This window comes from Amblyomma mixtum, chromosome 7 (assembly GCF_055824585.1).
Source record: "Amblyomma mixtum isolate Tamu chromosome 7, ASM5582458v1, whole genome shotgun sequence".
NCBI lineage: Eukaryota > Metazoa > Arthropoda > Arachnida > Ixodida > Ixodidae > Amblyomma > Amblyomma mixtum.
This window is the reverse complement of record NC_143018.1, coordinates 33486445-33503250: the sequence shown is the minus strand read 5'-3', so window position 1 is coordinate 33503250 and position 16806 is coordinate 33486445. Positions and strand designations below refer to the sequence as shown.

At 47.5% G+C, this 16806-nt stretch overlaps 1 protein-coding gene across 1 annotated transcript; it reads left to right on the top strand.

Annotated features, from left to right (window-relative positions):
* Positions 1 to 4518: 4518 nt before the first annotated feature.
* On the top strand, positions 4519 to 14842 carry LOC149335607 (G2/mitotic-specific cyclin-B1-like). The gene is made up of 5 exons (XM_089553979.1): positions 4519 to 4548; positions 11102 to 11347; positions 12544 to 12686; positions 13547 to 13616; positions 14705 to 14842. The coding sequence occupies exons 1-5, from the start codon at positions 4519 to 4521 to the stop codon at positions 14840 to 14842; spliced, it is 627 nt and encodes a 208-aa protein (XP_089410105.1).
* The last annotated feature ends 1964 nt before the right edge of the window (positions 14843 to 16806 follow it).

The following is a 16806-nucleotide window of genomic DNA, read 5'->3' as shown; positions in this document are numbered from 1 at the left end:
TTAGAGGCCAGTGAGGTCGGAACGATTCTGTTACTTCTAGCATCCGGTCTGCGGCAATGGCAGTGTCGCGTCAAATTGAGATATCTTCCAACCAAAAGGTCTCGTTCACAGAAGGCACTCTCGGAATCTTTTTCGATATAGGAAGGGGGGGAGATGCCACCTAATCTGCATGAGACGGAAGTCGCTGAATAGACGAGATAGAGTCACCGAAGAAGGGTGCCAGTGAATCCAAAAGAATACAAAGGAGGGACACTCTATTATCTTCCTTGGTCTTAACTACTCTTGCGGGCAGAGCAGGAAGTGAAAACAATTTTCAACAAGGGTTTTTCGTAGAAAATTATCACCCAGTGAGTCAGCTTTCCTGGAATTTTGAAAGTTGGCTGTTCGGTCAATGCAATGGGCGCGCAGGGGACGTCCCCTCAGTGCCTTCTCCGAGGAAACCATAGGCGACCAAACCTTTCTAGGTGGCCTCTAGAGGAGTGCATAGTGAAAAAAGATTCACTTATGTCAAATCCACTACACTGCACTTAATCTGTGTGAGAGGGGAGTTATTGATAAAATAGGATAAAGGCGCCGAAAAAGCGTTCCAGAGAACCCAAAAGAATAGAATGGAGGCCAACTCGTAGGTCTAGCTTCGCGTTAACTACTCTTGTGGGCAAAGCAGGAAGTGAAAACAATCTATGATTGAGGCTTTTTGGAGGGAAATTTTTTCCCTGTTAGTCAGCTTTCGTGGAACTTTGAAACTTCTTGTATAAACAGCGCGAACGACGACTAGCACAAGAGACAAGGAAACGGACGACACGGCGCTTTCCAGAGAACTTTGAAAGTTGGCTGTTCGTTCAATACAATAGGCACACTGGGCACGTCTCCTCAGTGGCTTCTCGGAAGGTACCATAGGCGACCAAACCCTTCTTGGTGGCCACTAGAGGGGTGCATACTGGAAAAAGATTTACTGATGTCAAATCAACTCAAACATGAATGCGAGAACAACACTCCACAATGAATCCCATATTTTAAAGCCCCGCTTTTTCTTTACTGCATTTTCAACACCCCCCTGTTTGAACACGGGCCGCCAGCTTGTATCATACACGTGCAGTTCCTTTTTTTTTTTAGCGAGATTTATTGCTTCAGGGGATCAATGGGCGAAAGTGTGATGGAGGCTGCAGTAAAGATTAAGGTAATGGGAATAGGTTAGCTGATTTTGTGAAGTCCATCCCTGCTTCCAGGCGATATATGAAGCAGGGTTGCGCGAGGAAAGACCCCCTGCCTTCAGGTGCCGGATCCTTGTAGGCTTGAGAGCAGCGCAGTGCCACAGTAAGTGGTGAATGTCGGCTTCAATGGCCTCGCCTTTACATAATGGCCACTCAGGCCGAGGAAAGAAATCTCGGTTCTGAGGCCCCCTCCGAGTGACGGCAGGTGTGAGGGCAACAACTACCCAGTTCCTCTCAAGCGCAACTCCTCTGCATGCAGATCGTTTTCGCGGAAGCGGATTGCACCTGCGGTGGGCAGAACACTGACCAGGTGTCTTTGGTTTTCGACTAGTTTTCGGTGCAGAAGAGGAATGACAGACTTGCAGACTTGCGTGGTACAAGGCAAAGCTGGAAAGTTCCCAGAACTTAGGCACCTGACAGCACGAAGCGACACTTCCGGTTTTAACACGTGCAAACAGCACGCCAGCAAACCCCCCCCCCCCCCCCCCCCCTCCCCCGTCAGCTGAAAGGAAAATTGCCACAGTGAGACGGGGGGGGGGGGGGGGGGGAGACGTTCACAGCAGCATAGTTAAATAGATTACATAATTTTAATTCACCGTAGCCGAAACGCCGGGAAGGGTGAGCTTGGGAAATGGGTCATTGACCCCGCCTTGAGTAGAAGAAAAAAACCTTGTGTCATGGAGCTATTTGACCGCTGATGCCCTCGAGCCCAAAAATTCTTCGTCGTTTCTCGCTTTACCGGTGCGCGGGCAGACAGGAACCAATGCCTATGAGGTGCAACATTCTCGGACGAAAACTTTGAATATTGCAAAAGTGTAATGTACTGGTGTAGAGATGTTGAAGGTCCTTTATTCCGATACGTAGCAAAATCTTTCCGATTGCTACATATCTTCCGATATGTGGCAAAATCGAGCAGTTAAGACTGCCATAGAAAACCAACGCAGAACGCTTTTGACGATAGCAAAACCGATAATAGCAACAAAATATTCACGCTTGCCGACGGAAGATATGCGGGTTTGGTGATTGTTATAGTGAAATCTTATATATAGTGAAAAAAAAATTCAGGGGGCACTTTGACTATCTAAAGTGGGTAGAGGCGGAAGCGTTTTCCGCACCACCTTCGCTGTTTCTGTGGCACTGGTGGCGTCTCATATATTTGAGTACTAATTACTAAGTGATGGCAAATCACTAATTAATTGTTAATTACTGAGTAATGCCTGAATACTAATTAACTGCTAATTAATGCCGCTTAAGCTTCGCCTTTAGGAGTGGAACGCGACAGCGCGTTGTAGCGCTGCCAGGGAGTCCATGGAACGCCACCACCCGTTCGGCGCGATGCCTTGCCCTTTGAACGCAACGCTTTTTGAGGAAAGGAAATGGCGCAGTAATTCTCTGTAATCTCGGTGGACACCTGAACCGCACCGTAGAGGAAGGGAGGTGGGAGTGAAAGAAGATAGATAAAGAGGAGCCGTAATGAAGAAAATGAAAATTGTGTTTGAGGAAAGGAAATTACGCAGTAACTGTCTCACATATCTCGGTGGACACCCGTCAAAATTCAGGGGGGACTTATTTGACCTAAAGTGCGGTCACTGATGTGTGGTTAAGATGTTAAGCTTCGGCCCTAAGAGTGGAACGTGACAGCGTCTTGAAACGCTGCCAATGAGTCCATAGAACGCCATCGCCCATTCGGTTCTACGCCTCGCTCATCGGTAAATTGGTTTTTGAGGAAAGGAAATGTATCTGTCTCTCATATCTCGGTGGACACCTAAACCTCGCCGGAAGGGATTGGAGGAGGATCAGAGTGAGTGAAGACACCGTATTCACTAGACGCGCCTTTGTTCATTCCGAACCATCGAGCTGGCATGGCGCAGTGGATAGCGTGCTCGTCTCTCACGCCGAAGACCGGGGTGCGATTCCTGAGCTCGACCAATTTCTTAATCGCTTTTATTTATTTATATGGCCTGACTAGTAAAGCTAATTAGGCTAATTGGGTAATTAAGCTCAGTCCCACTTGGAGCATCACTATACGATCCCTTCAATTGGTTGTATGGTTACTAGCCAGAGTGCAATTGGCCCCGTTTGAAATGCGCGCACTGTGACGTCACGACCGTTTCCACCAATTGAAAAGCGTGACATTTTCTGTCGACAACTGCTGCTTACAACGATGAGACATTAAAGGCTTCCGCCTTAAAAAATCCGCTCATAAACCCTTTCCCGTTCAAGAACGCTTCTGTCCAGAATTGCTGGGTACGCACGCAGGTCCGGCATTCAGCGAAAACATGCGGTCTGGTCCTCAAGCAACTCTGAGCCGGGCAGAAAGCGGATTAAGTCGCGTGGATATTGGTAGTGCACAGCTCTTATGGCTGCAATATCCAGCATTGCTCTTAACTATTTCTGAAAGCAAGCCCAAGAGATTTACACTGGTCACTCCCTATCGCATTCCTTTCGCAAGGGAAAAATCTGTAGTTGGGGCTGGGGCACATAAGGGAAGCCTTTCTGGAAGAGGCCCATTTTTAACTTTGTTGTAGAACCATGCTGATTGCACGCGACATAAAAGGATAGGAAAGAGAGAGGTGAGATCCCTCAGGCTTTAATCAACTCGTTGGCATGCACACTACATGTAGGGTGGCACCCTACACAATATGTGCATGCTGACAATAGTCGATACAACATTAAAAATTCAGCTGCTTTACCCCATTAAAGGAACCCCTTACCACCAATGGCGTCGGCCGATACTCATGACTCTGCTAGTGTGGCAAAGCAGGGTGCGGTAGATGAAAGGAGGCAATCCCTTCCCTCTATGGTCCAGGATAGGCCCCTCTCTCTCTTGTGGCGCCGCTGCCTCCTTTGTCCCACTAGAAGGGTCACGAAAATCCAGAGACACCATTCCTGGAAGGGGCCTTCGACAGGAAAAAGCCCCAGCGCTCTTGAGTGCTACTGGCCTATATGGGGAAAGTGTTTCCAGGCCCTTTTTTTTTTTATTCCCTCCTTCTTTATCTTGTCTCATCGCTCCTCTTACTGGCTTTGAGTGGCAGTGGCAGTAGTTGACCGACATTCACATGAGTCACAAACCAAAAGGGTCACCTATCCAATACCTATCCCCTTTCCCTTTACTTAGCCCCTTCACATCTCTCTCTCTCATGCACACGTGACCTGGGCCACCTTGCCTATAAAAATAGAGCCCGCAGTTTACAGTCCGCAGTTTTCAAAGTGTTGGTGGTGTTGGTGTGCAGCGTTGGTTCGAACAGTGCATTCGGCGACGTCTGAACAGCCGGCGTGAGAGAAGTGCGGAGATTGAACCTGCAGTATGGCGAACTACGACGCATCCATTCCCAAGGTGAGTCGATCCAGCTGTTCCGATTTGTCCGCCGAGAAATCATCGTTATATCTGGCGCATCCACTTGTTGAAGTATCTTTAGCGCTGCTGTTCTCACAATACTGCGCATGTTTGCCTGGTGTTGGAGGTCTGCTCAGATATTTCCCAGATTTTATTCAATAGCTGTTTTGAATAATGGAGGAAATCCCTCTTCCCACGTGATGGATTACACGTGGACGGTGCAGTTCTTAGTTAACGGAAATGCAGTATTAGGCGGATTTCATCTCGCGAGCGACAATTACAGTGCTTGAGAAAAATCGGCACACATATAAAATCATTGACACTTCTTCCCGCATCCGGTACCTTGATCTCGATTGAATGAGAATACAGGTCGATCCTATACGGGGACCAGTTTTCTAAAGCAGCAATTACATCTCTTCCGGATATTGGCTCGTCACCAGTCTGACTGCGACACTGCAGCAAAAAAGCCTCTCCCATGTCTCTCCTTGTTCTTTGACCCTGTCCCTTGCCAGCTGCAGCCCCCGTATCCCCGGAAACCTCTGATTCCTATCCGCGCACCTGACTTTCTGGCGCCCCCTGCTTCGCTTGCCTTCTCTTGGAATCCACTCCGCTACCCTTAAGGACCAGCGTTTATCTTGCCTTCGCATTACATGCCCTCCCCAAGCAAATTTCTTCCTCCGTCTCGTGTCCGGTTCATCCTGCCACGGCCGCTCGACGGCTCTGCATTGTACATAGGCCGTTCTCTTTTCGGGTTTTATTTTTTCCGGAATGCGAGGCGTAAACACCGGGTGTTGTTTTCCGAGCTCTAAATCAGGATAAATATCGGGTTATTGGGAATAAATTTACACAGGCAGTACCAGTTCCTTTTGCAAATACATTTTCGCGTACGTTACCAATCTCCCACTGAGCACTCCCGCATGTGAGGAAAATGGGCCTGCCTTTAGGTATGCAGTGCGAAAACATTCAGGATTTCGGCAGCGATTTCAAACGTGCCGGTTCTTTGGTTCAGGTAGTCCTTAATCGTGGGTAGCGCTTACTTCAGTGACTCGTGTAAGGCGTCTGATCGGCAGCCTTATTCTGGCTCCCCGCTTCTAAACTGCCGTCTTCGAATTTATCCTGAAATTCGCACTCCTCACAAAAGCATTCAAAGAGGTTTAAGATCCCCAGTTCCCCGTAGAGAGCAGTCTTGAATAAGCACTGAGTGTTCAAATAATTTTTGTGGCGTCTTCAGATTTGTGAATTATACAACCACCATCGTCTACAAGTCCCGTTTTCGGGCATATGTCTGGTTTACACCAGTTTTTAGGAAATGTGTTTTGGGCGCAAGTATCGGCTAGGATACGGGTTTTGGAAGCAGGTTTAGAGGCGCCCCTCTTCCTCCCTGTGGTGATATACAATATCGCCTCAACTGGATATCAAAGCAGACTGCGCTAGGACGGGGTCGGCTGGACCGCTGCTTGAAACTTGATGCGGTACGTGTACGAGACATGGCCGTACTTTAATTAACTGCTTTCTAGTAATTTGTAATTGTAATGCATTACTTTCGGCCAGCATTTCCACAGCACAAGTACTTAATTACTCTCGAAATTACTTTAATTGGAAATGCACCACTGCGGATTCTTGTATGTTTGCTTTCGACCCTCGTCTTCCTGGCCGGGTTCATTGGAAGGGGGAACAAAAGCGGGGGTTTACGCGGCTGCGACAGAGTCGCATCGAGACCGGTTTTCCTCGCGTCGACGTCATGTATACGGCTCGCTTCGCTACTGTCTAGTGGCTGCGTCACCTGGGGGCGGATGGAGTCCTGACTGCTCCTTCCAGAAATGTGTTTCAACCCGAAAGCGCTTCGCACGGAAGCGAGGGGAGACTCGGGGCATTGTGGTTGCGCTGGACAAAGGTAGACGCACATGTAAGCCCGTGGTGGCGTTTCCGAGAACGCAGAAGTCCGAAGCAGACGAGCCGATTTGCTACGCTTCCTCCCCGCTTTCGTAGTGCTTCGGTTATGTAACTAACTTCCCGGAACAAGTCGCGCGACGTTTGTGACCAGTGTGAAGGCAAGTTCACACTGGCGAGTCGCAAACTTCGCGCGACCGATTTCGGTCAATTAGTGACGGTTTCCAAAGCACTTGTAAAGTGGGGAGGGAGAGTAAAAAATCGATTTAAGCCTGTCGCGCGACTTCCGCGCCTCGCCAGTGTGAACCCACCTTGAATCCGCCTTAACTCTCAGCTGCGACACAAGGCGCCGCTACCATCGCGAAAGCTTCGATGCGCGAAACAGTGCCTTACTGCAGGCCCCTGGTGCTTTCCCGGAAAAGAATGCGGTGCAGGCAATCGACCAATCTACTCTCGCACTCGCATCTTTTGTCGGCAGAGCATGCGGTGTAAAACGCACACTGTGAACGACGCCTGATTGGAATTCCTGAAATTTCGCTAGTACGGAAGCAAAGGGAGCAAACCAACCAAAGGCTGCATCAACACCTAACCACGCGTAGTTAGGAACACGTTTCTTTTAGGATGCAGATGTCCGGGAAGCGTAAAGCCCAGAAATAACCCCAACGCCAACCCGTCTGAACAGCAGCCAGCAAAAATTTTCAGTAGCCCAATTTAGCTACAAGTAGTCTAGTTTGACGACATAGTGCCGCTTGGAGCATTGCAGAGAGGTCTAGTGGAATAGACCCCTCCCAAGTGGATACAACGTGACGTCACAGGAGTGCTTACGATGAGCGAAACCATCCACTTTCGCTTTTGTCTGCTTTTTGCTTGTGCCTTCCGCTCCCCCGCCGACTTTTTTTGTGCCGGCTGGTGACGCCTTGCTACCCATCGCAGCCATTATTCTTGAGATTATGGCCATAACTAGAGATATTTAGCGTAGCGGAGACGTGCTAGTGTAGAAGTATACCGGCTCGCTGACACAGCAGACCGTTTGTGGCATTATCGGTGAAAGAGCTCGACTTCATGGCATGACGGCGTGTGGCATTTTGTTATGTTTCTTCTTCTTTCTATCTACTGCATCAGTAGTGTATACATGCTCCTGATCTGCATTAAATCCGCTGTGTTGATAGTTAGCGCTTGTCCCGTCTAGTCCTTGGCCTGAGTTGTTCCCGCGCTATGATTACTGCGTTAGAATTAATGTGTTCCCCTTGCAGTGAGGAGCGGGTCTGACAAGTCAGACCTTCTTTTCAATATCCTCCCTTCACTGCTCCGCAGCCGGAACAAGAAAACCCACTCCCCTTGCAACGGTGACAAATGCCGGTGTCCCTCCTTGTTCCCTGAATCCGAAACGTGTCAGAGCATTTGTACGACCCCTTGGCCCCCCCCCCCCGCCTAGCACAAAGGAAATTGCACTGGGTTGCCCTCATTTCTGCTTCAGCAGAGTGGTTCTTCAGCATGGCGACACCCTGTCCTCCAAAAGGGCACATTTCCGATGTCCACTTTGCAGCGCAACTGCTCTGCAATATCTCTAAAGCTGAATTACAGGAAGGTTTCTTGCAAACAAAAACCTTCGTTCGCAGGACGCGTTTTCATTTCCTGCCCTGCTGACTGAAGGGGTTAGCGTGAGGGGAGATAAGTCACTCCCCCTCCACTGTATTCTTTTTCGAAAAGATGAGGGGGGGGGGGGGCTGGACCCTAATTGAGCTACCGCAATCACCACAAGCTTTCCAGAGAGTGTAAAGGGCAGTTGTCGAAAGGTTACAATGATGCATTTTCTTAGCGAGCACCTGTCTCGATAAGCTCCTCGCGTTCGCACCGCTGCATGCTCTGTTGCGTCCTTCCAACAAATTTCCAGTCGTACAAATAAACGGGCATCTCCACCCTTCCTTCTCGATCAAGAATGCGAGATCACCGTGTGTAAACGAGGGTTTTCGGTTTCAAAAATTGTATACTGCAAGTTGTCAGTTGCATTGATTTTCTTAAGGAATTTCCGTGTAATTTCATTACACATGGGCGGTTTTGAGAAAGTAATTACTAATGTAATTTAACTGCTTTTCAAAAGTAGTCTTGCCATGTACGCAGTGGCGTGTCTCGTTTCACGAGATGCGCTATAATTACGGTGCCCACTTTCGTATTCATGCAAACGCGGTTTATGGAGACTCCATCATCCCAAGTTGTGCGTCTTTGGATATTCTGGGAACTTGAGGCACGGCGTCACTGTTAACCGAATTATACCTGAGATGTCCTTGCAGTTGCGTGGTAGGAGGTGCAAGAGAAATATCTACGATTGTGTTTAGGGCTTCTTTGAAAGACATTTACTTCATGCCTCCTTGACTCCAGAGAAATTTTGTGACCGGCCGCTTGGAAGAAAATTTTGCCATTCTTACTGCGTGGAATTCCCTCCATGCGGTGCAACGATCAGGCAAAGGGATCCCAGAGAATGTCGGAAAAGCGGGCGTTAACTACGCAAAATAGTTATATTTGGCAGGTCATGTTCCGCGCTGCTGGCATAGCCGAGAAACTTGGGGCCTTGTGAACGGTATTAAAGTTCGATCAACAAATGCAGCTTAATTCAGCTGAGTTACACATTTTCTCTTTTGTGAAGTTGACATATTTTAAACCTCGGTACACATAGCTCTCAATCTACCTCGCCTGAATGTGACGGTGTATAATCCTTTACAATTCACACTCCTAAAAAAATGATATCAGCAAGGCATACATAAACTGCTTACTTGCTTGTGTTTTGCCTTCATTATGTCCTGTGTATCCTTTCTTCAATTTGCCGTTTGTAAACTGTACCAGATGAACATGATTAGAACCTTTTCGGGGTAGCTTACTCAAGCAATCAATGTGCGTGTGTAAATCTTTGATCGTATGAGCATTTATCTTTAGCCTTGCGTCTTTTTCTGGAACGCAACAAAGCTGGTGAGCTAAACATGGGTCATTGATAATTCAACGACTGATGATTGTAGTTTGTGTTTCAGGCAGTGTCTTTTATTTTCCCTTCCTTGCAGGGCAAATGGCCGATCCGACGCAATTTCATGAAGTCACAACCGTTTCTGGAACCCTCGATGCGGGCGTGCTGCGTTGACTGGATGATATTCATCCACGAACTCGTCGGATTATTGCCAGAGACGCTCTTTCTGGCGGTCGTATTCATGGATATCTTCTTACAGGTTGGCACGTCTCCTACTTTTACCTTTGAATATCATTATTCCAAAGCTGCGCCCAATGCGACACCTCTTTCTATTAATATTCAAGGAGTTCGAGCATATCTAACTTTCTTAATACTAAGTGACTAGCACACTGCAGGAAGATACAGAGTTTTGCACCAACTCTGTCACGGTCATTTGAGCATAACAAAAGAAGCATACTCTCAGGAGCCGTTCGGCCACCCTTCGAGAATTAACAATGCCCATAAGTCTTCTTGTCCCCACCACCTCTTTTTAGGTGACATACACTGCCATCTATTGTTGTGCATCGCAACTCGGTCGGGGCTTTCATAGAACATGTTAAGTCATGAATGGGCATCATTATCACTGACGCCCATGTGATGATGAACTATTTGTTTCTATTTATTTGTGCCTACACTTGTTCTTCTTGTTCGGTTCACTATTTTAATTACTCTGCGTTTTTATACCCTCCTGAGTAGGCCCGGGAAAGGCCTGCAGTATTGGTAAATGAATTAATTAGACGCTATAATTAACGCGAACAAACTCAAGTTACCATGTAAGAGTTGCTCAGTCAACATTGTGCGACTGCACCAGTTCCTCTTACTGACAGAATTCAGTAAGAGCTGCGATTGCAGCGGCCGGGGTATTTTAATCGTTCTTATTGCAGTAGTTTATCCATCTCGAGGTTAACCGCGAAGTAAGTTTGTCGCCACTACGCAAGGTGCAACTTTTACCAGTACTGACAGCGCTCAATGTGAGCTGCATTTGCAGTGGCCGAGGTATTTTAGCCGCCCTCGTGGCGCTATAGTCGGGTACAACTCAAGAACGAAGCGGAAAGAACGCCTTCCAGCCAAAGGCGTCGACCCAGTTTCGGGACGCCGGGGTTAATCCGATTAAGCCGCGGTTATTGCATATTCATCTTCTGCATCCTGCACGGGGAGCGGTCAAGAAGGAGGAATCGGCCGACGCCAGTGCCTGGAGTGGCTACTTTTGGGGGCATATCTACCGCTTCGTTCTCGAGTTGTAACCGACTATGGTTGAAATACAAAGCGAGCCTTTCATTAAAAAAAGAAAACTTGCATAGTACACAACCTTGGCTTCTTCAATATCGTAGACCTCTTGTTAGGTCCCGCTTTCCCCGCCTTAGCATTGCCTATGCTCAAAGAATTATTAACGAGCCAAGTCGCAAATGCTTCAGACCCGAAGGTGTGAATGATGTGAAGGAACTGTCACTTGTGCTGCGCAAAAGTTTCGCCTTATTTCGACTGTGACGGTAGCATGTACCGTGTGTTGCAAAAGTTTACAATCCACCGCGCCGTTCATTTCCGTGGCGCGGTGGGCTGTAAACTTTTGCATTAGAAGGTACATGCGCCTTCAACCTTCGCCGGAACCTGCGAATGAGGAGGGCTGCCTCGCGACCGTGCTCAGTGTCCGCCTTTCCTACATTTCAGGAGAGTCGACAGATACCCCTTCGCAAGATGGATGTGCTCTGGGCATCTTCACTCTTGATAGCGGCCATGAATGAGTCCAAGGGAAATGAATGGCGAAGTGAATTCATCAACACGGTACACGAGAGACGAGGCATCAAAGAGGAAGATATAATGGAAATGAAGCAGGAAATTCTCCGTGTGGTCAAGTGGTTTCAGGCATATCGCCTGCCCGTGCGCAAGCTGCGTGGCAACTGCGAGAACGCTCAGGTTTGTTCATGTCTTGCTTGGGGCTGCGTTCTTGCCGTGATAGGGTCATTGGGGGATGATGCTGACCGCATTGTCTTTGCGAACACAGTGCCCTTGTGCCCTTGAATAGGCTCTCAATAATGTTGCGGCATGCCTAGGATGTTAAAGGACGCCGCTTCACACACATCCTGAGTTGTCAGCAGTTAAAATTTGAATTCCCGCGTTTTCACGCCTTTCTCTCTACCCGCGTAAGTTTTGCACACTGAAGTGTCCCCACTCTTCAGTCGGCCTCCCCCACTCGGACCCTCCTAGGTCTGCCGACGCGCGCGGGAGTTCCCCGGCGGGCGGAGCTCCCGGCCGTGGCCATTGTAGCGGCGTGACGTCAGACAGAGTTGACGCGGCGGACCAATGACAGCCCTCCGCTGCTGACGTAACGAGCGCTGCATGTGGATTCGGGCAAAAGCTCGGCACCGCTGGCTTGAAAAATGTATCTTAACCACATGCGGCTGTCCGGTTGGACGGCGCCGCTGCTGTCCCCGACTACTATCGAACCTTCGATTCTGGAATCGAGAGGAATTCGGCCTGCGACCAATGTTCTCGCGACCTGCTCGAGATTTAATCAGAGTAGCTACCCATCCATAGGGGCGTTCGTGTGCGACGCTCGTTATAGGCCGAATTTGCGGTCCATACGCACTCTCTGAGGCGTTCTGGGTAGAGCAGTCTATAGGCAACACAAAGGATAGATTGATGGCCGCACACTTTTAGCAAACTTTTCTCTATAGACTATGAATAGACAAAAAGAAATATCTATGGAAGGCAATAGAGTCTATAATAAATAAGGACAAGGTTCTTAGGCACCAGTTTTATTTCCGAGGGAACTGTGCAATATTGTAAGGTATTGTTATGGAAATGCTGGACGTAATGGTCCACTCTTCCGGCATGTAGGAAAATCGCTTTCGTCAAGTGGTTAAGACCGCTACAGAAAACCAATGCAGAACGTTAAAAGTAAAAAAAAAGACAAGCCTGCTGAGGGAGAGATTTAGATATCTATTGATTGTTACAGCGAAATCGGACGCGAGATGTGAGAAAAAAACTGTATTCACCAAATATCTCCTGTTGAAAAGTGCGCCCGTCCAGAATTTCTGGGTATGTGTATTACCGGATTTACTCGCATAGTGAGTATTCCTGGCTACCATCTCTCATCTTCCCCTCTGCAGGCTAGCCCAAGAGAGGAACTGACAGCCATGTTCATTCTGGAGGTTTCCGTGATGAACCACGAGATGGCTTCGGTGGAACCATCACTGCTGGCTGGTGCAGCTGTGTACTTGATGCTGCTGCTTAATGGAAGGCCAGAAAGTTGGTATGTAGCTGAGTTCCTTCTTTTTTCTCAGTAGCTCTAAAAGTTTACAGTGTTAAAGCTTTCTAAAGTATCCCTGTGCAGGAGTTGTGTGGTGTACTTTCAGTTTTGTGCATTGTGTGCGTTCAGAAAGATCCGCCAGTCTTCTCTGAACGCCATTTTTGAAATTCGACCCATCGCCTTCATTGTAAATCTCCACGAAAAAAACGAAACAAGGCGTTTGAGTACTTTCATATGAAAACCGCCGCGCGTGATGAGAAATGTGATTTTAATTAAAAGTCAATTTGAAATGTTTGCAGCTGTCCCACACGTAATAGGTAGCGAATCTGCCTGGTATGCTATATTGTAAGTCAAATGAAAATTCGGTGATCACAAAAATATTTCAGCCAATAGAAAGATAATTCTGAATTTTTAAGTGACACAATCATTTCATATCACATTTCTGAACTTTCAGGTCATATTGAGTAAACAACAAAAGCAAGAATTTCTAGTGTTCCGCACATTTTCCACTGTCGCATGAGATTTGTATCAACGGGATTCTGGGATTTTGTGGGTTTGATTCCAGCTCGATTTTGACTGCATTAGTGTGTTCTAATAGAAGGTACACGTAATAAACATTGGTGACACAGATATGTCATTCCGTAAGTGCATCTTTTGTATGTGTCGAAAACGATTGGTATGCTATCTTCCTCACCAGAGAGTTGTTGTCGTCATCAGGACAGTTCTCAGGTATTCAGTGTTACATAAAATTTAAAGCCCATTGCCGAGAGAGACGTCCTAGAGCTGCTTGGGAACCGGAGGTCTCACAAGCTAAGTTTGAAATAGTGGATGTGAGCGCCAACCGCAATGCTTTTCCTTTGCAGTTGGGACCTCAAAATGGAGTTCCACTCCGGTCATTCAGCAGACAGCCTGTGGCCATTAGTGAAGCAGATGGTAAGGATGACCTTGGACGCATGCGAAGATGCGGAATGGGTATGTATTATATTTACTTTTTTTGGGTGTACAAATGTAACGATGCATTGCTTATTGTTACTGAGAGTACAAGTCCGCTTCTCAGTCCCTACTGATTTGTATTATTATGCATAGAAATTTCTTATATGGGTCTTCGTAAGGATTCACTTGCAGGGCCAGTGATGGCGCTACGACACGGCAAGCAAAAAGTAAATTTACCGGAAGCGTACTTTTGTACTCGGTTAATTGCGACATTGTCATTTATATGTTCATAATTGCTCGTATACACTTCTAAGACAACCCGCCGCGGTGCCTCAGTGGTTATGGTGTTCGGCTGCTGACCCGACAGACGCGGGTTTTGGATGCCGGACACGGCGGTCAAATTTCTATGGAGACGAAATTCTAGAGGCCCGTGTACTGTGCGATATCAGTGCACGTTAAAACCCCAGGTGGTCGAAATTTCCGGAGCCCTTCATTACGGCGCCAATGATAGCCTGGTCCGCTTTGGGGCGTTAGACCCCACTAAACCAAACAAAAAATTCCTAAAAGAACGCTGCATTAACTAGACGCGCCTTTATTCACCTGTAAACGTGAAACCCTTGTCTTTCCTTGCCACCGTTTTAGTTGTGTTAAGACGCGTGTTTTAGTTGTGTAGTGTTTTGTTTCCAACGAAACTGATCGGCTGCTGGTTGATTATTTTGCAAGTAATGCATAAATGCGTGTAATAAATGTTAAAGAAAAAAGCTCTCGTCGCGCAATAAAATCGTCGCCGTATCGCAGGCCCGGGTTTTATTCTCGTATATACCCATTTTATTTCCTTATTTTTCTTCACTGACAGTTCGTACTTTTTTCAATTATGGATTGGTTTGTGGATTATGGTTTGGCTTGTTGGATGGCTATAGATTAGATTGTAGATTGGCTATGGAATGGTGAATGGGTGCCACATCATGTCCACGCTACTCATACGCCATAAAAGGCTTTCACCTTAAAATTCCCGCATGTATATGGCTGCATGTGTTTGTAAATTGCGCCAGCATGGGACGAATATCTGACGTCGTTCTCTGTTGCAGGCTCCGTGCTTCAAGTACAGGAAGCCTAAGTACGAACGTGTAAGCAGCCTCACGCAAGACCAGGCAGCAATCCTTTACAGGATGGCACAGATTCAAGGACTGCACACCCCGTCCACTATGTCACGCACCTCGCCCTAGCCCGCCAGACTGCGTCGCCTTGTTCCGTTGAAAGGCCCGCCATTTCGCGCCTATTGGATGCCCAGGTTAACTGAGAGCGGCTGAGAACTTTGTACGGATAATGTCATTGCATGCACAGTGCTTATAAGACTATGTTGAACGGGGGAGGTTTTGACAGCGCACGAGGGAGCACTGTGGACGGCTAGATTAAATTCGATTCTTATCTAAATTTTTGTGATGTGTAGTAATAATTTTGACTTCTTTGTTCAAAAAAGTGCATGCTATCAATTTCAAGAGCCCAAGCAGTGGGTCACATGTAAGAGTGAAATAAACATGGTGGATCATATCATTTTCAGTCCTTTGTGTTCGTGAAAAGACATTGAATTGACCATGATGATGTCGAGATCACACCCTTTACAACGGGAGAACATCTGTTATCAGAGTCCGAGCAAAAAAAAAAAAAACAAAAGCGGAAAAGCGAGCGCCACCTGTCGTGCAAAGAGGGAAGCTCCACCGGAACTTTTGGTTGAAAGTTGTTCCCGAGCAGACGCGTGCAAGGCAGCGTTCAGCAGTTCTCGTGCGCTTGTTGTGTTGTTTTAGTGTTGTTTATTTGCCGGAAACGTGCGTTTGCTAACGAAAGAGGAGAACCTCCCATTTTCGTTTTTAGAAATGAGGTGGAGCGAATATTTTTCTCGTGGTAGCCTCAAATGTGTGGCAGAAGCTCCACTCCACCATCTCAGCTGTTGGCCAGGCTCACTGCGGCTGGTCCTTCAAGGAGGAAGGTTACGTCAGAAACTTGATTAATCTTCAAGCAACAACGATGAACTAGATTTCCTGAGAGTGGCGCGTGCGCGGTGAATACCGGTGTTTATGTCGTTAGTAACGGCCTTCCTTGTCATTGGTGCGCTTTCTTGATAGGGCATTAGTTGCTGCTGGGCACACTTAACTGATTAGTAACCGAGACCCCTTATCTAATACCCCCCCCCCCCCCCCTCCCCCAAAGGCCTTTAACGGTCAAATAAATGATGATGGTGTCCCGTTGTACTGCCTGAATAATGGCTCGTGCTGATACGGCACAGCGTTGCTTTTTGCGTGCTGACTGACCGCAGGAGCGTCAGAATGAACGGATACAAGGGCGTCCGCAGAATTTTTTGCAGGGGGGGGCCCCGTTGGTGCCCCGGGGGGGGGGGGGGGGGGGTATGTTCGTAGCAAAAAGGCGCTATTTGCGGAGTAAATTTATTTATTTATATATAAATAAAAATTAAACAAAATGCACACATGAAAGAAAAATTACAAACAGCAAATTAAAGCGCGGCTAGGAGAGGTACATTGGAGTTTATCAACGAAGAAACAACTAAAATTAATAAAAATGCAAAAAGATGCTATATCACTTCGTGGAGAAGAGTGCTCAGTCTTCCTGCATACGGATTCTCGACTCACCCGGATTGATGACCAGCACACAGCACAATATGTTCGCAAACACGCAACTACAGTCACTCAGTCAGTCTTCCTTGAACAGCAACTGTAGGCGCCTCGGATTTTTCTGGGCGAATTGCGTAATTACACGTGTGATAAATTCACTTCTGTGCTTCATTACACGCTCTCGGTGCACACTCATCATACACATTCATTGGAAAAACTGTTGAACGCGTACGTTGAAAACAAAAGATGACTATATATACAACGAAAACTTATTTACAAGATAAATGCACGCTCGCAGCTTCATACACCTCGCTCCATCTTGCTTGCGCATCCGCACAGTCGAGCAACCCCACACACACTGCTCGCCGCTCGTCGTTTTCTCGTCCGCTGTCTTGGTTGTTCTCAGCTTCGCTGACAACCGGCCACTAAAAACACCCAAGCACAAACACAGAGGCGCGCACACGTGCGAGGGCTTACTTGCCGCAGTATCCCCGAATGCGCACTTTGGGGGTGAAAGGAACGCCGCGCAACTTCCGAGGGGAAGGGACACTCGCCACTCCGGT